Source organism: Meles meles, chromosome 3 (genome assembly GCF_922984935.1).
Source record: "Meles meles chromosome 3, mMelMel3.1 paternal haplotype, whole genome shotgun sequence".
Classification (NCBI taxonomy): domain Eukaryota; kingdom Metazoa; phylum Chordata; class Mammalia; order Carnivora; family Mustelidae; genus Meles; species Meles meles.
In genome coordinates this window covers 85,376,483-85,400,454 of record NC_060068.1, presented here as the reverse complement: position 1 = coordinate 85,400,454, position 23,972 = coordinate 85,376,483, and the positions used below count along the sequence as shown (strand labels likewise).

At 37.5% G+C, this 23,972-nt stretch overlaps 1 protein-coding gene across 3 annotated transcripts in view; it reads left to right on the top strand.

The window, feature by feature from the left end:
* Positions 1–4,528: 4,528 nt before the first annotated feature.
* Positions 4,529–23,972, top strand: part of BDP1 (B double prime 1, subunit of RNA polymerase III transcription initiation factor IIIB) — a 95,388-nt gene continuing 75,944 nt past the window's right edge. For 2 of the 3 annotated variants that reach the window (XM_045999597.1, XM_045999596.1), the window contains exons 1-7: positions 4,529–4,952; positions 8,062–8,338; positions 11,208–11,317; positions 12,324–12,383; positions 13,903–14,031; positions 15,586–15,719; positions 16,993–17,087. In XM_045999597.1, the coding sequence (XP_045855553.1) occupies positions 4,741–4,952; positions 8,062–8,338; positions 11,208–11,317; positions 12,324–12,383; positions 13,903–14,031; positions 15,586–15,719; positions 16,993–17,087 (1,017 nt within the window). In that variant the 5' untranslated portion in view covers positions 4,529–4,740. The remainder of the gene's footprint in view (positions 4,953–8,061; positions 8,339–11,207; positions 11,318–12,323; positions 12,384–13,902; positions 14,032–15,585; positions 15,720–16,992; positions 17,088–23,972) is intronic. The other variant, XM_045999598.1, reaches the window with a different exon arrangement.

Below are 23,972 nucleotides of genomic sequence, written 5' to 3'. Positions count from 1 at the left end.
TATTTATTTATTTGACAGCGAGAGAGAGAGAGATCACAGGTAGGCAGAGAGGCAGGCAGAGAGAGAGAGGGAAGCAGGCTCCCTGCCGAGCAGAGAGCCCGATGTGGGACTCAATCCCAGGACCCTGAGATCATGACCTGAGCCGAAGGCAGCGGCTTAACCCACTGAGCCACCCAGGCGCCCGGTAGACGTTCCTCCTTAATTAACTGAATTAAGTATGTGAAGTATTAAGTGCCCAATATATGGTAGCCCTCAATAAGTTAGCTATTATTGTCATTCTTTTAAACTCAGAGAGCCTTGTGTACTTGTCACTCTTCTTAAGCCTCGCCTCTCTTCAACAGTGCTTATGGGCCAAGTGTCTGATTCCACTTAAGCAACTTCTTCTGGAGTAAGGAGTAGGGGGAAAAGATTGACTATCTGGTCTGGCTCATAAAGAAGGAAACGAAGCAGTTTGGGATTGGAAGGTAAGTGGTAGTGTTGTTTCTGTATGTGGTCTTAGTTTACAGTTTAATTGAGCTTTTTCTTTGTGGCTGCAAATATACTTTGTGAGTTGTAGGGACACATAATGATGTACACAAGAAATGTTGGTGTATCAGAGAAAACTGAAGACTTTTGAAATGACTGTGCTGCCATTATGAATTTACTCCACAAACTTGGTTCTGTAACAAATATCTTAGGACTTAATATTTACTTACTTATTTTTTTTTAGAAGATTTTATTTATCCATTCATGAGAGACAGAGAGGCAGAGACAGAGGGAGAAGCAGGCTCCCAGCTGAGCAGGGAGCCTGATATGGGATTTGATCCCAGGACCCTGGGATCATCACCTGAGCTGAAGGCAGTCGCTTAACCGACTGAGCCACACAGGCCCCTACTTATTTATTTTGAAAGATTTTATTTATTTATTTATTTGAAAGAGAGAGGGCGTGAGTAGAGAGCGAGCTTGCTGAAGGAGGAACAGAGGGAGGGGGACAAGTAAGACTCCAAGCTAAGTGCAGAGCCCCCACTCGGGCTCAATTTCAGGTCCCAGGCATCATGACCAGAACTGAAATCAAGAGTCAGAAGCTTAAACAACAGCGCCATCCAGGTGTGCTTGACTTTATATTTAATAACAAAATTAAATCTGACTTTGTTCCCATCTTTATACTAGTGAGAAATTAAATCTTTGTCATTATTGACTGCCTTATGCACAGAATTGTGGGAATGCCCTAGATTCTGAGGTGGAACAGAGAGAACATTTGGGGAAAGGCAATGCGCCCTTGTACCAGAATATATTGTGCAAAGTCCTGTGGTCCTGGTAGTGGCTCCAATATTCCTGAAACATCTTTAGTAGGGGTTTCTTTGTTAAGTTCTGGAGCTTCTTTAGGGGTATTTGATGCCCTGTTCCCTCCCCTGGGGTCCCGGAGGGAGCCCACAGAATCCACAGATCTCCAGTTTCTTTCCCGTCTGAAAGGAATCTCTTCTCTCTTCTGTGCTTTCCATCCTTGTTCTTTTTTTTTAAAGATATTATTTATTTATTTGACAGACAGAAATCACAAATAGGCAGAGAAGCAGGCAGAGAGAGAGGAAGGGAAGCAGGCTTCCTGCTGAGCAGAAAGCCTGATGTGGGGTTCTATCCCAGGACGCTGGGATCATGACCTGAGCTGAAGGCAGAGGCTTTAACCCACTGAGCCACCTAGGCGCCCCTCCATCCTTGTTATTTTACTCTCAAAAACACTTGCCTTTCTTTCTCCTTCTTGATGACTTAGCAAGGATTAATTAATAAAGGATTTAATTTTTTTGACATATTATTAATGTAGCAGGATTTTATTTTATTTTATTTTCAGCGTAACAGTGTTCACTGTTTTTGCACCACACCCAGTGCTCCATGCAGTACGTGCCCTCCCTATTACCCACCACCTGGTTCCTCAACCTCCCACCCCTCCTCCCCCGCCCCTTCAAAACCCTCTGGTTGTTTTTCAGAGTCCATAGTCTTTCATGGTTCATCTCCCCTTCCAGTTTCCCTCAAGTCCCTCTCCTCTCCATCTCCCCATGTCCACCGTGTTCTTTGTTATGCTCCACAAATAAGTGAGACCATATGATACTTGACTCTCTGCTTGACTTATTTCGCTCAGCATAATCTCTTCCAGTCCCGTCCATGTTGCTACAAAAGTTGGGTATTCATCCTTTCTGATGGAGGCATAATACCCCATCGTGTATATGTACCACATCTTCTTTATCCATTCATCCGTTGAAGGGCATCTTGGTTCTTTCCACAGTTTGGCGACCGTGGCCATTGCTGCAATAATCATTGGGGTCAGATGGCTCTTCTTTTCACTACATCTGTATCTGTGGGGTAAATACCCAGCAGTGCAATTGCAGGGTCATAGGGAAGCTCTATTCTTAATTTCTTGAGGAATCTCCACACTGTTCTCCAAAGTGGCTGCACTAACTTGCATTCCCACCAACAGTGTAAGAGGGTTCCCCTTTCTCCACATCCTCTCCAACACACGTTGTTTCCTGTCTTGCTAATTTTGGCCATTCTAACTGGTATCAGGTTGTTAAATCTTGTCCTTCCACAAAGGACGTCGGGCCTCTCTTGCAACGAGTCAGAGAATTTATAATGCAAGTTCAAAAATTGGCTCATACTGTGTAAGGCCAACCTCATCTATGGCCATTTTTCCTGACATTCTAGAAGCCTAACCATCCTACCTAAAATAAGCCAGGCTTCCATTAATCTCTGTCATAGTGCACTTTACTTATTTATTTTTAAAGATTTTATTTATTTATTTGACAGAGAGTGATGGCACAAGTAGGGGGATTGACAGGCTCCCTGCTGAGCAGGGAGCTAGATGCGGGGCTCCATCCCAGGATCCTGAGATCATGATCCCCCAGGAAGGCAGGTGCTTAATCCCCTGAGACACCAAGGTGTCCCTGTCATAGTATCCTTTAAATTTGTTTCATAGTATTTAATAAATTCATTCATTCATTCTTTCTTTCTTTCTTTCTTTCTTTCTTTCTTTATTTGACAGACAGATCACAAGTAGGCAGAGAGACAGGCAGAGAGTGAGAAGGGAGGAAGCAGGCTCCCTGCTGAGCAGAGAGCCCGATGCGGGGCTCGATCCCAGGACCCTGGGATCATGACCTGAGCTGAAGGCAGAGGCTTTAACCCACTGAGCCACCCAGGCGCCCCTGGACAACCTGTTTTCTAAGAAACTGCTTTTTTTTTTTTTTTAAGATTTTATTTATTTGTCTGAGAGAGAGCACAAGCAGGGGGAGCAACAGAGGCAGAGGGAGAAGCAGGCTCCCCACTGAGTAAGGAGCCCGATGTGGGACTCGATCCTAGGACCCTGGGATCACGACCTGGGCCGAAGGTAACCTCTTAACAGAAGGAGCCATCCAGGTGCCCCGTATTTAATAAATTCTTAAATTATCTTGTTCTTTGTTGTATTTTTTTTCTCCCCAACCCAGAGTGTCTTGTTTATTGCTGTTTCTATCGCCTGAAGCAGATTAGGAATACTTATGCTAATTTACTCTAACTATATAGTTTTAAGTATAATAATTTTTGAACAGATATATTAAAAAATACACAAAGGTATACAGTGAATGGTCTTTCTCCCACGATATGGCCCAGAAACCTAGCTTCCCTTGTAGAAAGTAATTTACCAGTTTCTTCATACCTGAATTTGTAATTTATGTTCTACTCAATTTAGAATTTCTAAGTTCTGGGGCTGTGCTGGTGAACAGGCACTACTATACAACACCTTTTTTTTTTTTTTTTAAAGATTTTATTTATTTGACAGAGATCACAAGTAGGCAGAGAGGCAGGCAGAGAGAGAGAGGGAAGCAGGCTCCCTGCTGAGCAGAGAGCCCAATGTGGGGCTCGATCCCAGGACCCTGGGATCATGACCTGAGCTGAAGGCAGAGGCTTTAACCCACTAAGCCACCCAGGTGCCCCCACCACCTTTTTTTAAAAGGGTTTTTAAAAAAGATTTTATTTATGACAGAGAGAGAGAGAGCGAGAGGGAGAGAGAGATATCACAAGTAGGCAGAGAGGCAGGTATTGAGAAAGGGGGAAAGCAGGCTGCGCGCGGAGCAGACAGACCGATGGGGGCCTGGATCCCAGGACCCTGAGATCATGACCTGAGCTGAAGGCAGAGACTTTACCCACTGAGCCACCCAGGTGCCCCTAAAAAAAGTTTTTTTTATTGTTTTTAGTAATTTCTACCCCCAAAGTGGGGCTCGCACGAGAGTCCCACACTTTTTCTAATTGAGGCAATCAGGCGCCCCATGATTTTCATAGTCTCCGAAAGGTTTGGGCTGAGGGGCTTGACTACCTCCTTCCCCTCCTTTCAGTAACACCTAAGGATCCCTGATGAGGGGAGAGGGGTTTACCGCGCATCCCAATTTCCGGTTCACAAGAGACTCTTTAGTTTGACAGTTACCATGGCTCCAGGAGATGTGCGTCTTACGTTCTTCCGCGGCGCTGGCTGATGGCGTAATCAGTTCCGGCGCCCTATGAGTGCGGGGAAGCAAGGTACTGGGGGAAACTTAGCTATTAGTGTAGCAGGGTCATGAAGAAGAGGCGGCGGCGGGAGGACGGAGGAGGCGGCGGGGGTGAGAAACTGCGGTAGCTGCCCGCTGGCCTGGTGGCGTGGCTGTGTGGAAAGGGCGTAGTTCTTAATCCCTGCTCCGGGCAGCGGCCGGGGCTCGGGGCTGAGAGCGGCCTTGGGGCCGCCTCCCCGGGCCCCCTGGCTCCGCCATGTTCCGCAGGGCACGCCTTAGCGTGAAGCCGAATGTCAGGCCTGGTGTAGGCGCCAGGGGTTCCACCACCCCCAACCCGCAGCGTGGACAAGAGGCGCCCAGGCCCCAGGATCCTGCAGCGGCCTCCTCCCCGAAGCCAGCGGAGTCTACAGATGTGCCCCCGGTGGATTGCGGGGGATCTGAGCCCCAAGAAAAGGCTCCCAAAAGCAGGTAAGTGCATGCGGTGCGGAATATTTTCCTCTGCCCCGCCTCTATGGGGCTGTCACCTGGAAGCTGACCAGATGAATTTACCGTAGGAGTCTTCGTCCCCCGCATTAAGCCTTAGAGTTGAGGCCCTATGAACCTACTCCCAACTGCAGTTTGTCGTTCTGTCCACAAGGTGTGGCAAATGTGGATTTTGTTAAGGTTTGTAGATTCCTGGGGTGAGGACCATGTCTTCAAGAGGTAGTGGGAAGAATCCACATGTAACAGTTTTGAAGTGAAAAGTATCCACACGTGGTAATGTTCATTAGCTTAGATTACTTTACCGTAGTTTTTATTCTTCCGGAGTACATTGAAGAGGTTAAGTAGTTTTTAAAATTTTAAAAACATTGATTTATTCCTAAAAGACCAATGTTACTTTGGTTCTGCTAATTTGTGTCAGTGGAGAGGAGATGTGGTTACTTGCTTTGCTTTGAGGGCGTGTCCTTTTATAGTGGTCATGTTTGCTAAGGGAAAAGTATGTGCGAGCGCCACATTTGGATTTAGGATTTTTTTCTTAATTTAACAGTTTGTCAGACTTGGTCAGGCAGAATTTACTTACTCTAAAATGGAGATAATACTACATGCTTTGGAGAGTTATTGTGGAGTTTAGAAAAAACTGACATAAACTGTCTTGCATAGGACATGGCAGAATAGTTGCCTACAAAAAGTTATTTGTTTAAAATAAATGCGGTGGTAGTAATTAAGAAAGTAATTAAAGTTAAGACATGTTGGGCTGCTAATAGCCCCTGTTTCTGTAATATGAATGTGAGGAAAGCAATAAAATCTGACCCTATTAAATGACAATGAGATGGTATAAATTCTCTGTATGCTCTGACAGGAAGGTGGAAATTTTACTCCCTTTCTTTTTGGCCAAACTTTTGGCTTGTACTGGTGCTGGGTATAAGGTGTTATTTTGCCAGCTTAGTGATGCTTAGTAGCTTTCAAGTTTTTTATATGAATACTTTTTCAAAATTTCTCTAAAAAAGGAAATACAAATATCAGTCACTGTTAATGAAGTTTGAATAGGTCCTGTTAGTTACATACAAGTATGTGAGGTTTGATAATTTAATAAATGAATTACTCAGGTTTTGTAGTCTTGAGACATTTGAGGTTGAGGATATTTGGTCTCTTGGAGTTGGCATATGGGGAGTATATTTGTTTTTTTTTAACCTTTTTTTTGTGGGTCTTTGCAGTTGTAAAAATATGTGATAAAAACATAGGATGTATGTTTTGTCCTTGTGGTTTCAGCATAATTGGGTGAAATGTACATGGTGCATGTATCACGTTTTAAAGGCTGAGATATGAATTTAAATTGGACATTTTTTTGGGTGCCTGGCTAACTTACTCAGAAGAGCATGCGACTCTTAATCTTGGGACTGTAAGTTTGGGCCCTGTGTTGAATGTAGAGATTATTAAAAAAAAAAAACAAAACTTCAAAAAAGAGATTTCTTGGGACGATTATTCTATAGGTTTAGGAGTTTTCCACTTTTATTTATTTATATTTAAGAGTTTATATGTTTATTTGTCAGAGAGAGAGAGAGCACACACAAATAGGGGGAGCAGCAGGCAGGGGGAGAGGCAGGCTCCCCGCTGAGCAAGGAGCCTGATTCGGGACTCTATCCCAGGACCCTGAGATCATGACCTGAGCCCAAGGCAGATGCTTAACCTACTGAGCCACGCAAGCATCCCTGTTTTCCACTTTTCTATAAAACTAATCATAACAGGAAAGTGTGGACTACTTTTTTTTTTTCCTTTTGAAGGTTTTATTTATCTATTTGAGAGAAAGAGAGTGCACAAGCGGGAGGAGAGGGTAAGGGAGAGGGGAGAAGCAGACTCCCCACTGAGCAGCTAGCCCGACATGGGGCTTGATCCCAGACCTAGGGATCATGACTTGAGAGGAAGGCAGACTCTTTACCGACTGAGCCACACAGGTGATGCAAGTGTGGAGTACTTTTAATTCCTTTTTTTTTTTTTTAAGATTTTATTTATTTATTTATTCCAGAGAGAGACACACACAGAGCACATGGTGGGAGAGGGAGAAGCAGACTCCCTGCTGAGCAGGGACCTTGATTTGGGACTGGGATCAGGACCTGAGCCCAAGGCAGATACTTAACCTGCTGAGCCATCCAGATGCCTCAACTGCTTTTAATTTTAAACCCTCTATCCTTTTTTTTTTTTTAAGATTTTATTTATTTATTTGACAGAGATCACAAGTAGGCAGAGAGGCAGACCGGGGGCGGGGGGTGCGGGGGCGGGGGTGAAGCAGGCTCCCTGACGAGCAGAGAGCCCGATGCGGGGCTCGATCCCAGGACCCCGAGATCATGATCTGAGCGGAAGGCAGAGGCTTTAACCTGCTGATACACCCAGGTGCCCTAACCCCTCTATCTTTTTGACTTAATTTCCTTTCAGGCCATTCCTGAAATACGTATATCCAATCTGAGCTATATACCTAGTATGTAATTTGGAGTGACTGAGCACTTTTCTTTGAGTAAGGAGTTTGATAGCTGTGTAACTAGTTACCCAACAAAAGATAAATGATTTCTGCCCCATATAATATTTGGTTTGATTAATGAAGCTAAATGAATATTCTCAAGTACTACAGTAGAGATATTTTAGAAGTTTGAAGTTTTGTATGTTTGGTTTGGCTGATCTCAGATTGATAGAGTAAAATTTCAGTAATTGAGATCAGTTCAGGAAGATGTTAGTATAGATTATAAAGAAAAACATTTGTCAGTTATCTAGTGGTTCAAAATAGGGTAAACTTTAATTTTTAACTTGGCCTTTTGTTTTCCTTGAAAGAGTTAGCGTGAACATGAAATAATATGTTCTATTGTCCTGTGGGATTTGAAGTTTGAAAAAGATCAGCAGTCTTTTTAGAATTAATATATCTATTAAAAACATTTACTAAATAAAATTTTTATTGCAGTTGCTGTCATGATTACTGTATATCTCAAGTCATTGAGTTTTTTAATAATGAGGTTCTATTGTTTTAGATTTTCACCAGGCTAGTTTTTTGAAACTAGAATATAAAAGATCCATGGTACTCTTTTTTTTTCTTTTTTAAAAATTTCAACAGTGATGAAAAGACTGACAGTGAAAATTATGTTGAAGAATCCAGTAAATCTTCCTCTACTGTTTCACAGAGAAGAAAGAGAATATCAAGTACTCCTACTCTGGTTAAGCCTGGTGTCACTGTTCCTTCAGAATCTCATCCCTTATCTACAGTTAATCAAGAAGTTGCACAGCCGAACCCTGTTTCAACAAAAGAGAAACAGCCATGTTCAGACAGATATCGATTATATAAAGCCCAGAAACTAAGAGAAATGTTAAAAGAAGAATTGAGAAAAGAGAAGGTAAGGGAGACAAAAATCACATTTTGACTGGTCCCTGCTAGAATTCTGTTTTTATGTTAGTCAGGCATCATTTGGAGTAAAAATATCTACAGCATTTAATGGAGCATAATCAATTAATATCCCTTTTGTTTTTTTATTATTAACATATAATGTATTACTTGTTTCAGGGGTATAAGTCTGTAATTCATCATTCAATATCCCTTTTGTTAACTGATTGATTAATAAGCACAGTGGACTTAATAAACTTTTTTTCCACTATGTTAATTTTTATATATTCATCTATATCTTTCATTGTTTTTGGTGAAGGCCACAAATAGAAGTTCTGTACCTATACATACATAGAAAAATATACCAAGTATATTTATAAAATAAATCTTCAGTCTGGTTTTTCATGATGTCCAAGTGACATGAGTTCTATTTGTTTTAATTAAGACAAAATATACTTGAGCTAAATGAATTGGTAATATTTTCTAAGTTGATAATGTGGAAATTATAAAGGGGGAAAATTTGCATGTATGTGTAGAGTCCATCTTCCTTTTTTTTTTTTTTTTTAAGACCATCTTTTAATCTTAAAGGTAGATTATTTTTTGAAAAGGGTACTGTACCAATAGGGAAGCATATAAATCTGCAGTTAGATACTTAAGATTTGAATTTTGGAGTCATTCCTTACTATGTGACCTTGCACAATTTAATTAATTTTTCTGTGTCCTCATCTGTAAAATAAGACTGATGATAGTATGTATCTCATTGGAGGTTGTAAAGATTAGATGACCTTATACATATAAAACACATTTAGACTACTTTCTGCGGATAGTAAGAGCCCAAAACATGTTAGCTCTTATTCTTAAATACAGAATGCCTTATTTATTTATTTATAAAATTTTTAAATTTTTTATTAACACATAATGTATTATTTGCTTCAGGGGTACAGGTCTGTGAATCATCAGGCTTATACATTTCACAGCACTCACGATAGCACATACCCTCATCAATGTCCATAACCCAGCCACCCTGTCCTTCCTCCCCAATCCCCCAGCAACCTTCAGTTTGTTTCCTGAGATTAAGAGTCTCTTATGGTTTGTGTCCTTCCCGGTCCCATCTTGTTTCATTTTTTCCTACCCTCCATGACTCCCGCCCTGCCTCTCAAATTCCTTATATCAGAGATACCATATGATAGTTGTCTTTTTCTGATTGACTTTTTTTTTTAATTTTTTTTAAAGATTTTATTTATTTATTAGTCAGAGAGAGAGAGAGTGAGCACAGGCAGACAAAGTAGCAGGCAGAGTCAGAGGGCAAAGCAGGCTCCCCACCAAGCAAGGAGCCTGATGTGGGACTCGATCCCAGGACACTGGGATCATGACCTGAGCCGAAGGCAGCCGCTTAACCAACTGAGCCACCCAGGCGTCCCTGATTGACTTTTTGTTTTTTAAAGATTTTATTTTTTGACAGAGAGAGAGATCACAAGTAGGCAGAGAGGCAGGCAGAGAGAGGGGGGGAAGCAGGCTCCTTGCTGAGAAGAGAGCCTGATGCGGGGCTCGATCCCAGGACCCCGGGATCATGACCCAAGCCGAAGGCAGAGACTTTAACCCACTGAGCCACCCAGGCACCCCTCTGATTGACTTTTTTCGCTTAGGGTAATACCCTCTAGTTCAATCCACGTCATTACAAATGGCAGGATTTTGTTTCTTTTTTGATGGCCGCATAGTATTCCAGTGTGTGTTTGTGTGTGTGTGTGTGTGTGTGTGTGTGTGTACATACCACATCTTTATCTATTCATCTGTTGATGGACATCTAGGCTCTTTCCATAGTTCGGCTATTGTGGACATTGCTGCTATAAGCATTTGGGTGCACGTGTCCCTTTGGATCACTACATTTATATCTTCAGGTTAAATACTCAGTAGTGCGATTGCTGGGTTGTAGCGTAGCTCTATTTTAAACTTTTTTTTTTTTAAAGATTTTATTTATTTATTTGACACAGAGAGAGAGAGATCATAAGCAGGCAGAGAGGCAGGCAGAGAGAGAGGGGGAAGCAGGCTCCCTGCTGAGCAGAGAGCCCAATGCGGGGCTTGATCCCAGGACCCTGAGACCATGACCTGAGCCGAAGGCAGAGGCTTAACCCACTGAGCCACCCAGGAGCCCCAATTTTCAACTTTTTGAGGAGCCTCCATACTGTGTTCCAGAGTGACTGCACCAGCTTGCATTCCCACCAACAGGGTAGGAGGATTCTCCTTTCTCTGCATCCTCGTGAACATCTGTCATTTCCTGACTTATTAATTTTAGCTCAGAATGCCCTTTTTAATTAAAAGGAAGGCACTTAACATGGTGCTTTATATTTGTTATTTAATTCTATTACATTTGTGAAGTAGAGATCACTGTTTTACACAGATGGAAATAGGCTCATAGATGTTACTTGCTTTGTGTCAAACACCAGTGGGATTTGAATCTGTTCTTCTAAAATTGAAGTCTTTCAAGATGTTCTATGTTTATTGAATCTGCTTAGGTAGATTTATTCTGGGGAATTAAACATTTGCTTCAAGAATTTTATGAAATTCACAGAAATCCAATTCACTGCAATGTAAAAAAAAGTTGTATGTTTATAAATTCTTTAAACTCTTATAGTTAGAAGACATTTGTATGATTTATACACTGAGCTTTTGTCCAGTCCTGGACACTTTTGTTTTTAAGGTTCCTTGATGTGCTACAACTTTTCAATATTCACTCCTTAAATTAGGAATAATTGTGGTAGGAATAATATTAAATCACTTGGAATGAATGCAGCAGTGAGCTATACCTTGGAGTATAGTACATGTGAAATTCTTCCGTATTTGTAAAATAAAAGTGGATCTTTGTATGTGTTTGCGTGTAATAGAAGCAATGGAAAAACAAATATGCCATAAATGAAAGTCAGAAGCCACCAGATCGTTCAAAAATGACTATGAGAGATTTCATATATTACCTGCCAGATAATAATCCGATGACGTAAGTAAACTATACTTGTTTTCCTTTCTTAGAGTGTATAGTGATTTAAGTATCACTTTTAGAGTAGAGTTTCAATGTTTTCCAAAAGCATGTTGATAAAATTTATAGCACATATGATGTTCTTTTAGAGAGAATCTTTTTAACAAAACTTAGTGGTATTTCAGGTAGCTGCTTTCTTGGGATGGTATCCTTTACTTCTGAGATTAAAAAGTAAGTTTCTTTTCCTATATTACTAAGTTGTTTGAAAACCAACTAAACACGTTTTCTCTAACTGATACTACGGATTCTATTTCTTGTACACTATAACCTGATTCTAAAGGAATGGTCTAATTTTTATGCCCTACCTACTAATTAAATATAGTGGCATTTGATTAAGAAGTTCCTCAAGAACAAAGCTTCTTTAATCAAGTTAGCCTGGAGAAGCAGGTGGTTTATAATAAATTTCAGTGTATGTTCTTCATGGTTTAGCAGGTGGATGTAGGAATAGTGCCACGTTTTCAGTATAGCCTTTTTCAGGTTCATCAGGTCTTTGGCCTAGTGAAGGAAGGGCCAAAAACCTAGGTTTTGCATTATTTGACATCTAAGGGTTGGGAGAAAAGCCACGGCTAAGTTGCTTTAGGCCGCAGGACTAAGAGAGCCTCCCTTTGCTAAGGAATTAGAGAGTAAAAACATTCCCTACTTAGAGTGTAGCAAATTATTTATCCTTTTTTTTTTTTTTTTTTGTTAACATATAATGTATTACTTGTTTCAGGGGTACAGGTCTGTGAATCATCAGTCAGATTATTTATACTTGATGACAGAAATTTTTGACTGAGAAATTGACTCTTGGACCACACACTCTCATTAATATTGATGTTATGGTTTATCATTAAAAAAACAAGTTAAAATAATTTCTTTCTTGGTGATGGATAGAATAGACATAATGTGTGAATTACATAAAAGTATTTTTTATATTAAATATTAAATCTTTTTACATACTTAAAAACAAATGTTATTTATTTGTTAGTTCTTCCCTGGAGCAAGAAAAGAAAACTGAAAAATCTTTGACACCAGTCCAGACAAGAGAGTAAGCATTTATCTTACTGTTTTTTTTTTTTTTTTTTAATAAATTCTTTGGGGGATAGTTTTTAAAAAATGAAATCAAATAATGCTTTTTGGTATAGTCAAGTCACATGTGATAGGAATGTTTAAGTAGAATAACAAAAATAAAAGTTAATGCTTGATTTAAATCAAAATGAAAGGTCCACACTGTTTGTGTATTATATATGGAAATGGCCAGTGGTATGATTTCAGTTAAAGCTTTCAGAATTAAAAAGGATTTTGTTTTGTTTTAGAATAATAATATAATACAGTTGTACAAAAACCACAGGGAACAAAAGTATACTGAGAAAAGTCTTCCAAATCTGTTTTTCTGTAGTCTTGTTCTTCTGTGGAGGCAACAAATGTTACTGTGTTACTGTTTTTTTAATGTATCATTCTAGTTCCATTCTGTGTCTGTCCAAACAAGCATGTATATATTTTTCTTTTTCCTTTTCTTTCCTTTCTTTTTATAGTTTTGATGCCAGCAGAGAGTCTGGTTTTTTGTACAAGCTTCTTGTTGCCTTCTACGCTGCACTGTAATGTTCCCTTACTATTAGGAAATGTCTCCAAGAGGCTTCCTGGGAAGTTAATGTAGTTTTGAAATTCAGGATGGGGGGATTATGGAAAATTGCCAGAATCATTGGGATTTTCGGGTTGTTACTTAAAAGGTTATTAAGTAATGATTGCTGTTTTGCTTAGAATTTATATTGTTTTAAAGCAGAAGTCTCAGACTTTATAATAAGCTATATTTTTATAGATTTATGGGTTATGTTTGCTTCTGTAAAACCTTAAGGAGACGATATAGTTGACTGTAAGGTATATGGTATTCAGAGTTATTATTTGGGAAACTGTGTTTAGCTTCTTGGTCTGTCTTTATTGTTGTGAAATCTAAAGCAACGATTATTTATCTACTACAAACCTCAAATGGGTTTGAAAATACTAATGTGTGGGGCACCTGGGTGGCTCATTTGGTTAAGTATCTGCGTTCAGCTCAGGTCATGATCCTGGTGTTCTGGTTTCGAGCCCCACATTGGGCTCCCTGCTCAGTGGAGAGCTTGCTTCTCCCTCTCCCTCCCTTCCTCTCATGCTTGTTTGCTCGCTTTCTCTCAAATTTTAAAAAATCTTCAAAAAAATACTAATGCCCAAGGATTGTTATGAAGAGTTAATAGAATGATCTGCAAACTAATGCTTTATAACTGTAAGGGTTTGTGTGTGGGTGTGTTAATTCCCCAGTATCTATTTTGTTTATCTGATACTCTTTTGAGACAGAAAAGATGAGTGTTTTTTTCTTTGTTTTCAAAAGTAAGTAAAGGCTTTTTACTAAATGCTACTGGATAAAATTAGAAAAATCTTATAGCCCTGTCCTTAACATGAATTTTTTTAATTAGGTTTAGGGAAAGTTGGAAATAGAAGGTAGAATTTGAAGTAATTTATTTCACAAGTTCATAGTATTCAGAAAGTACTTCTCATGGATATATGAATTAACCTGTCTTTACATTTGGTAGGCAAGAAGGTAAGAGTACTCCTGATACTGCAGATAACGAAGAACTAGAAGAAGAGGTGGATGACGGGCCATTGCTGGTTCCTCGAGTAAAAGTGGCAGAAGATGGTTCCATTATTTTGGATGAAGAAAGGTAAGTTTAAAAAAAAAAAAAGACTGGTTTCAAACCTCAGAACAAATGTGCTTTTTTTTTTTTCTTAAAGATTTTTATTTATTTATTTGACAGAGATCACAAGTAGGTTGAGAGACAGGCAGAGAGAGAGAGGAAGGGAAGCAGGCTCCCTGCTGAGCAGAGAGCCGGATGTGGGGCTCGATCCCAGGACCCTGGGATCATGACCCGAGCCGAAGGCAGAGGCTTTAACCCACTGAGCCACCCAGGCGCCCCCAAATGTGCTTTGTTTAATGAGAGAGAGTGTTTCTGCATCAGTCATTGTCACTTAGATACTGATTTTTTAAATTTTTGTAATGGATGTTGTAAATGGAAAAGTGAGTTAGATTCATTTATAATTTTTAGGAATTTTTATGCTATGTTTTATATGAGAAGATGGTACTCTTGGTCTATCATCCATTAACCTACCATCCATTGTTTACTACCTTTACTGGTAATTGGGATGAGCTACTTAACTAATCATATGCTGGCCTCTATTGATGATAGATTTCAAAAATTGTCTTGAAGTCAAAATTCAGGTTTTTGTATTAACTAATGCCATGTTTTATTGTCTGATAAGTAGTGAAAATATAACAAATCATAGGTTTAATATTCTTTGATTTCTGTTATGACAATGTTTAATTCACCTTATAGTTTAATTTTTCAGTTATAACATTAAATTTTTCAAATTTGGCATTGTGGAATTTGTTGTTTGTCCAAAGTATGTTTTTTTAAGAAGAAGATAAATTCATAAGTAGTAAGTAAATAGGAAAAGGGTGATAGATAGTCTTCCAACAGTTTAGTTAGTTAAAAAATCTTTTTTTTTTTTTTAAAGATTTTATTTATTTATTTGATAGAGAAAGATCACAAGTAGATAGAGAGGCAGGCAGAGAGAGAGAGAGGGAAGCAGGCTCCCTGCTGAGCAGAGAGCCCGATGCGGGACTCGATCCCAGGACCCTGAGATCATGACCTGAGCGGAAGTGGTCAGCCGCAGCGGCTTAACCCACTGAGCCACCCAGGCACCCCTTAAAGAATCTTTTTTATAGCATATAAAATTCTATGATAATTAAACATTAATACAATACTATTAGTAATAGTTTTTGTGTGTTTTATAGTGTGATAATGATTTTATTGGTCATTAAATAGTTAAAAGCATTTAACTGCTTTGTGTATAGGAACATAGAACATTAATATCAAATACTTATATTTCTTGATATTCTCTGATGGGTCTAGTATAAGAAAATATATATTAAATATAGGAGACATTCAGAAGTTAATAAAACATAATTTTTTGGTGGCCCAAAGATAATGTGTAAATTTTATATTGCTGATAAGGATTTTGGAAAAATGTTAGCATTTATATTTATTCCTTGGCAATCACATTTCAAGTGAAAATTAGTAGATTCTTAGAAAATATGCATATCTCATACTTTTTTGATATGATTCTGCCATGGTTTCAAAAGATAACTATTCAGATATCATTTATTTTCTTTTTTCTTGCTTTTAGTGCAGATCTGTTTAAAAATGTGTCTTTTTCAGTTTAACTGTAGAAGTTTTAAGGACAAAAGGCCCCTGTGTGGTTGAGGAAAATGATCCCATATTTGAACGTGGTTCTACAACTACATATTCCAGCTTTAGGAAAAACTATTATTCTAAACCATGGTCAAATAAAGGTAACTAATTTTCATTTTAAATTGTGTAGGTTCTTTATTTGAAATAAAGTGAATTATTTTCTGTAAGTAAATAAAACACAAACTGTATTATTTTCTCTTAGCTACTTTTATTGGCACCTCCCAGTGGGACTCCCTCTCCTAATATCGTAGAACTGTATTTCTGTCTTTATCTTAGTATTTTAGAATTAGCATTATGGTCATTTGGGTTGGATTATTCCTGTCAAACCTCTGTGTAAAAAATAATATTTTTATGGAAAATTATTAGTATTTTTAATACTCATAATAATGTCATAGTTTCATTGTATAATAAAGTTTGTAAAAATTAGGCTGTTAAAAAAGCACGTAATACCTATTGAATGATATTGCTTATTCTTATAAAAATAATGCAGGTTTTGGGAAAAAAGTCAAACACAACAGACTGATACAGGGCAACAAGAAAAATTCTATACTTCCCTCCTCTGACTTCCCCAATCCTATTCTGTTGAGGTTACTTCTATAATAGTTTCTTCTGTGGTTTTTTCGCTACTTTCTTTCTTTTTTTTTTTTTGCTTTTAGGTGGCTTTCAATCTTTTTTTTTTTTTCCCATTTTATTTATTTTTTCAGCGTAACAGTATTCATTCTTTTTGCACAACACCCAGTGCTCCATGCAAAACGTGCCCTCCCCATTACCCACCACCTGTTCCCCCAACCTCCCACCCCTGACCCTTCAAAACCCTCAGGTTGCCCCAACCTCCCACCCCTGACCCTTCAAAACCCTCAGGTTGTTTTTCAGAGTCCATAGTCTCTTATGGTTCGCCTCCCCTCCCCAATGTCCATAGCCCGCTCCCCCTCTCCCAATCCCACCTCCCCCCAGCAACCCCCAGTTTGTTTTGTGAGATTAAGAGTCATTTATGGTTTGTCTCCCTCCCAATGCTACTTTCTTTCATATACTAATTAGCACATCTCATTTGCTTCCGTTAAATCGGTAATTTATTGGCTGTGACTGACAGTTTTGGTCACTTTGAGACCAGAATGTTGTCGTTGTCCGTTCTTTTTTATTTTATTCATGCTTTGGTATGAACGTACAAATTTCTTTCATCATGTTTCTGCATAAAAGTTTAAAGGTATTTGATATTCATGAAGTTCTTTGCAATAAAATTGACTAAGGATTTCTTAAATAATATTTAAGTACTCAAATTTATTTTTAACTCAAAATGTATACTTAATCTAAGGTTATTTTCCTTTGACATACTGATATTAATTTTCATTCTTTCTAAATCTTTTATTTTTACAGAAACAGATATGTTTTTTTTAGCCATCAGCATGGTAGGAACTGACTTTTCTATGATCGGACAGCTTTTTCCTCACAGAGCAAGGATAGAAATTAAGGTAAAGTAAACTCATTACATTCACTGATTGGAAAGAACCAAAAATTACTAATATTATGTTTTTTAACTTTATTTAAATCTCAGTCCATCCTTGTTCACTACAGTGTTTTGGGTAGAACTTTCCCCTTTTATACCTCAGAAAGTAATGAAATGTTCCTCGATTCTAATATGAGTACATCCTCCTTAGTTTTAGCATATTATCTTATTTAGGTGTTGCCCACTTTGGAAATAGATTTGAAGGAGTACTGATAAAACCAAAGAAATTAAGATAAAAGAAGAGCTAAGTAAAGAGGAGGGAGGATAAATATACCAGAATATTTGGGTTAGCTTCTGAACACAATGTGTTTCTGAATTCTTTGGAAGGCATGGAGAGAAACATTTTAAGTTAAATAATTCTCAATTTGAATTAACCATTGTTTTCCTAGGCTACCTTAACTTTCTGGACAGTAAGGGACACTATTAACAACAGTGGCATAAATTAGTGCTTTAATGTGCCTGAAAGAATAACCATTCTCTGTTTTATTGTTCTTTTTATGAGAAACAATTACAACTTTCCTGGGATAGAGTGCATTTGAGTGCACAATATGTTGCTGCAATGCATTTCCAGTTTATAGTAAGATCTTTATTCAACCATGGGTTTTTTCCTTCATTAATTAAAAGAATATTAGGAAAGTTTTTTTTTTTTTCCCTTGAACTAGACTGGGCATGGATCCTTCGCATGTGAACCATGTGTGATGGTTATTCTGTTTCTGCAAAAGATGAAGAATTGTTCATATTATTTATCTTCCTTTTCTAATGATCTTTATAAAGAACAAAATGTTAAAGCTAGAAATTGTCTAGGGGAACTTTCTAATCTGACTAATGATAAATTTGTCACTAGACTATTTCTCTAAAAAATTATTTAGATCTCTCCCCTAAGCTTAGTATAGTCCCAACTCCTCTAAGTTTAGTATAGTCCCAACAGGTCTTTGGGCAGAGTATAGAAAAGTGAAAATGGACTAGTCAATTATATTGATTTTCAAGTGTTGAACCAAACTTGTATTATCTTTTTGTATGTTGAATTTTAAAATTTTACTGTATTTTCTTGAGGGTTTTTTTTTTTTTTTTCATTTTTGTTCATGAGGGATATTTTGCAATTTTTTAAAAGTCTTTGTCCAAAATGTTCTGGTACTAGGATTATGCTGGTCATAGAAAATTAGTTGGAAAGTGTTCCCTCTTTGAACGAATTTAAGATTAGTGGTGTTTCCCCTTTAATGGTTGATAGAATTCAACAGTGAAACCATCTGGGCCTGTAATTTTCTTTGCAGGAAGAGTTTTGATTATAAATTCAATTTCTTTAATACCTATAGTTATACTCAGATTTTCAGTTTTGTCTTTTGTCAGTTTTGATGCTAAGCTTTTGAATTTATAGGTGTAAAGTTTTCATACTGTTTACTGAAATTTTTAATGTGTGGTGGATAGTCCTATTTGATCAATAATTGATGTTTTCCTTTTCTCTCTCTTTTTTTTACCTTTGTCTTGCTAAGGGTATTTTGACTTCCTAAAATCTTTTTAATGAACCAGCTTGTAGCTGTAAGTTTTCAGTTGTTTGTGTATTCTCATTTTTTAACAGTTTAATATTTCCTTTCTTCTGTTTACCTTTAATTTTCTCTTTTTCTAGCTTCTTAAGATGAAAATTGAGGGGCACCTGGGTGGCTCAGTTGTTAAGCGTCTGCCTTCGTCTCTGGTCATGATCCCAGGGTCTTGGGATCCGAGCCTTTGTCCGGCTCCCTGCTCAGTGAGAAGCCTGATTCTCCCTTTCCCTCTCCCCCTACTTGTGTTCCCTCTCTTGCTGTCTCTCTCTCTGTTAAATAAATAAAATCTTAAAAAAAAAAAAAGTTAGATTGATTATAAGCTCTTTTTCTTTCCTAATTAGACATTTAAATCTATACATTTTCATCTGAGCACTGCTTTAGTTGCATTTCATAAGTTTTGATAGGTTGTTTCCATTCTTCAGTTAAAAATATCGTCTAGTTTTCTTTGTGATTTCTTACTTTACATGTCAGTTATTTAGAAGTGTGTTGTTTAATTTCCAAATATTTGGGACATTACTGAATGTCTTACCATTTTCTAACTTAATTCCATTGTGAATGTCAAATAACATAATCTGTAAAATTTTCATCCTTCTGAAATTTAATGAGATTTATTTTAAAACCTTTTGTACTTAGTATTCCTGGTGCACTTGAAATGAGTGTGTACTCTGTAGTTGTTGGATGTGTTATTTAGTTCTGTCAGTTAACAGAGAATTGACATCTGCAACCATGATTATAGATAGATAGGCCTGTTTCTATGCTTATATCTATTACTTTTTGATACATATGAAGTTCTTTTATTCAGTGTACTCATTTTTAGTATGTTGTTGAACTGATAATACGTCATTTGTCTTTCTCTTACTATTTAGCACAATGCTTTCAATGTCCATTTGTGATGTTGCAAATAGCAGGATTTTTTTCTTTATGGCTGAATAATACTATACACACACACCTATGTGCCACATTTTCTTTATTCATTTGTCACTGGATTGTGTTGGCTGTTGTAAATAATGCTGCAGTGAACCTGAGGATACTATTATCTTTTTACGATAGTGATTTTATCCTTTCAGGTCAAGATCCAGAAGTAGAATTGCTGTATCATATGATAATTTTATTTTTAGTTTTTTTGAGGAGTACCCACACTGTTTTCTGTAGTGGCTCTAGCGATTTATCCAGTCTGACACTCTACCTTTTAATTTAATCTAATTATAGATTGCATTTCTGACAGAGATGAGGAAGTATTCATTGAATTCTTATTTGACTTTTTTTTTTTTAAAGATTTTATTTTTTTATTTGACAGATAGAGATCACAAGCAGGCAGAGGGGCAGGCAGAGAGAGAGGAGGAAGCAGGCTCCCTGCTGAGCAGAGAGCCCAATGCAGGGCTCCATCCCAGGACCCTGGGATCATGACCGGAGCTAAAGGCAGAGGCTTTACCCACTGAGCCACCCAGGCGCCCCCTTATTTGACCTTTGATAAAAATAAGACAAAATGTCTGTTGTACATTTCCATGTAATAATTACTTGATTTACTGTAATGTAATAATTGATATGATTGGGCTTAAGTCTACCATCTCAGTATTTCCCACTTAACCCATCTGTTTTTCAGTTCTCATTTGCTGCCTCCTTTTGGGTTATTCAGATAATTTAGTGTAATTTTTTATTTTCTCTCTTGTACCATTTTACTCTTTATACTTTATGCTTCATACTTCATACTCCACAAGTAGTAAGCTCTTAAAAGTATATTCTATTTATCCTTCATCTTTTGTGCTATTCTGCGTTTCATTTTTATATTACCCAATTTTATGTCCAACTTATTTTGGCTTACAGTCTTTTATTTTTAAAGGGAATTGAGCAGAAAAGAGAAACTAGTTTTAATTTGTAGCCATGTTTAATATTTAGCCGCCAATTTTGATGGTTTTCATTTCTTCTTGTAGGTCTGAATGTCAGGTCAGTTGTTGAAAATTTCTCTCAATTTTGATTTATCTGAAGGTCTCTCTTTCAGCTTCACTTTTGCAGGATATTTTTACTGGATATGCAGGTGGTTTGACAGTTTTTCCTTTCAGTGTTCTAAAATTGTGATTCCATTGTCCATTGGCTTCTAGTATTTCTGACAAAGAGTCAGTCATATTAATGTTATTCTTTCCTTGTATGTGATAAATTGTTTTTCTGTGGCTATTTTTGAGATTTTTTTTCTTTAACTCTGATGTTTAGCAGTATGATTATGATTTGCCCAGGGATAGTGTCTTTTCAATATTTTTTCCACTTTGTTCTTGCTCTCTGGGACTCCATTTATATGTGTTAATATGCATAACTTTATGCTTCAGGTTACTAAAGCTCTGTTCATGTTTTTCTGAATTTTTTTTATATTGGTTAGTTTCTGTGTTCACAAGTTGACTGACCTGTCTTCTCCTTTCTTCAGTCTGCATATAAGCCCATTCAGTGAATGCTTCATTTCTCATGTAATAGTTTTCATTTCTGTAATTAATACTTGGTTATTTTTCTTAGTTTCCTTCTTCTGCTGAGATTTCCCTATCCATTCTTTATTTGCCTTTAAATCATTGAACATATTTATAACAGGTGCTTTAACTTTCTTGTCTACTAATTTCAATGTCTGTGTCATGTTGATCTATTTCTGTTGAGTCTCCTTTTATTTCCTTGTGTATCACATTTTTCTATCTTTTGTCATGTCTTATGGAGTTTTTTAAAATTGAGTACTAGACATTGTGGATGGTATGTTTGATAATGTCTAGATTATGTTTGTTTTTTTTTCCTTTAAAGCGTGTTGTTTTATTCTAAAGGGTAGCTAATGTTCTCCCAACTCTCCTTGTTCCTTTCAAGGCTTGGTTTTAGGCTTTAATAAGGCAAATCTAGACTGGTCCTTATTCTAGGTTTCTCATCTGAATCATAGAAAATAATTTGAATTACTATTTTCTGTGTTCTCCAAGGACTACCATGTTAGTACTGTTCTAGATGCACAGGAGAGAAGGTAATTCATTATGTATAGGGGATGTTTTAGGGCATTAGGATTTAATTCTGCTAGAACCCCAACTGAGAAAGGCTGCTGTAAGACTGTGGTCCTTATCTCTAAGGACTGTAGCTTTTCTGGTGTCTGAAGTAAATGGGTGTGAACTTCCCATTTGTTGGGGCTAGAGTCTGTCACCTCATTGTGTTGTGTGGCTTCTAGTATCTTTCTTCCGCTCTCCTTCCTGGAGGGGTTGTTCTCTACTAGGCCTTATGCTTTGGGCACGTGGAACCCAGATGTAGAATAAGGACCTGTGGGATACTTCTACTGGGCTTGGGAGGCTCCCCTTTTAAATAGCTGTCTTTTCTCTAGAACCCCTGAAGATTCTCTATCTCCTTAGCTCAGTGAGAGTTCTGCTCCCTTTGGCCTTTATTTCCTTTTCATTGTTTAGGAAATGTAGCCCAGTCAGAGAGCCAGGGTGAACACTGGTACATCTTACGTGTTTCCATTCTCTCTGGAAATGTGGGATTGTGGTTTTCTTTGCTCTTACTATTGTCCAGTGTTTGGAAATAGTTGATTCATTTATTTTGTTGAGTGGTAATGAAGTTATTTTTGGTGGGGTTGGATGTGTTGAGTAAGCCTGTAGCCAGTTACTTTACTAGCGTTAGAAGTGATATAATGGGATTTATTTTATAATCATGGAATTTAGTCTGGAATAGTTCCTGCCTATAAATTCAATGGGATAACAATACATTTAAAAAATGTTTTAAATTGTTCTCAGTTATATTCCCATTTAGGTAAGATATGGTGTAGTGTTGTTTTAAAATTGAATAATGCATAAAGCCTATTGGCATTTCTTTTAGGATGTTTAATTTAGTGATGATAGCCTGTAACTTTTGAGGAGACGTTTAAAGAATAAAATAATCTTCATAGGAGAAAGATGATGATCTTTGAAAAGTTCTTTGTTACTTGGTAATAAGTTTTATGAAGAAGATAAAGATTGGAAAAGAAGGGTAACCTATAGATGAAAAGATGTTAAAGTTCTATGAAGTTTTTAAAAAGTGGGCCAGGTTAAACTAAAGAGTTTAAAGATGTGCCCTTGAGTGATAAACAGTAAGAAAAGGCAAGAAAGTGTGTTCTTTTAAAGTTGGGTTAGTGGTTAGGTTTTTTCAGAGGGAAGAAGGGGGGCACAAAGCGCTTCTTGTGATTGTTCTCTGTTTTTGTCCAGTAAAAACTTTGATTTTTATATTTTTCAATAAAAACTTTTAGACTACTGATCTGTAGAAGGGAGAGATTAGTGATTATTTACTCCTCCAGGGTATGTATGCATTTTTTGACATTCTCAAACACAGACTTATACTCTCAGACTTCATAATGACTTTTGGATGGAATCTTAAACTTTAACCATCTCCATCTTAAAGTAATCTGGAGTGCAGCTGAGAATGATGCAATCTTTGGTGCTCAGATAATCAAGAAATGTTCCTTAATATAAAGATGGTTCTAAAGATAAACTTTGCCTGATTCAAAAATTGCTTAGTTGTTTCTTTACAGTCTGTCTCCCATGTCATAAAAAAAACATTAAAATAATAACATAAGATTTTAACTTGATGCAAATATATTAGTTTTTAAAAAGCTAGTAGTAGTTCGCTTAATTGATTATAGTTTGATCTATTACCAGGCTAATTGACTTTATTTATTTGTATTCTCTATAAACTTAGCTTCCATTCCTGATCTATGCTGTTGATTATAAGGAGATTCAGGGAATTCAAAATATATATCTTCATCCCTATTTTTTTTTTAAGTTTTTTTTTTTTTTAAATTTTTTATTTGAGAGAGAGAGAACACAAGCAGGGGGAGAGGCAGAAGAAGAGGGAGAAGCAGACCCCTCACTGAGCTTTAGAGCCTGACGTGGGGCTCAGTTCCAGGAACTGGAGATCATGACCTGAGCTGAAAGCAGATGTCCAGCCATTTGAGCCACCTCGGCACCCCTTTCATTATTTAAAGCTGGAGGCTTAAGCTGCTTGCTTATGGGCAAAGACATTATTATTATTATTATTATTTTAAAGATTTTATTTATGTATTTGACAGACAGAGATCACAAGTAGACAGAGAGGCAGGCAGGGTGGGGGGGGGGTGAGCAGGCTCCCCGCTGAGCAGAGAGCCCAATGTGGGTCTCGATCCCAGGACCCTGGGATCATGACTGGAGCGGAAGGCAGAGGCTTTAACCCACTGAGCCACCCAGGCGCCCCTGGGCAAAGACATTATTTAGGAGAGAATCATTTGTTATTATAAGAATTTTATTTTAATGTTTATTTTTAAATGTAATCTTTACTTTTTTTGATACTCTTTTCAG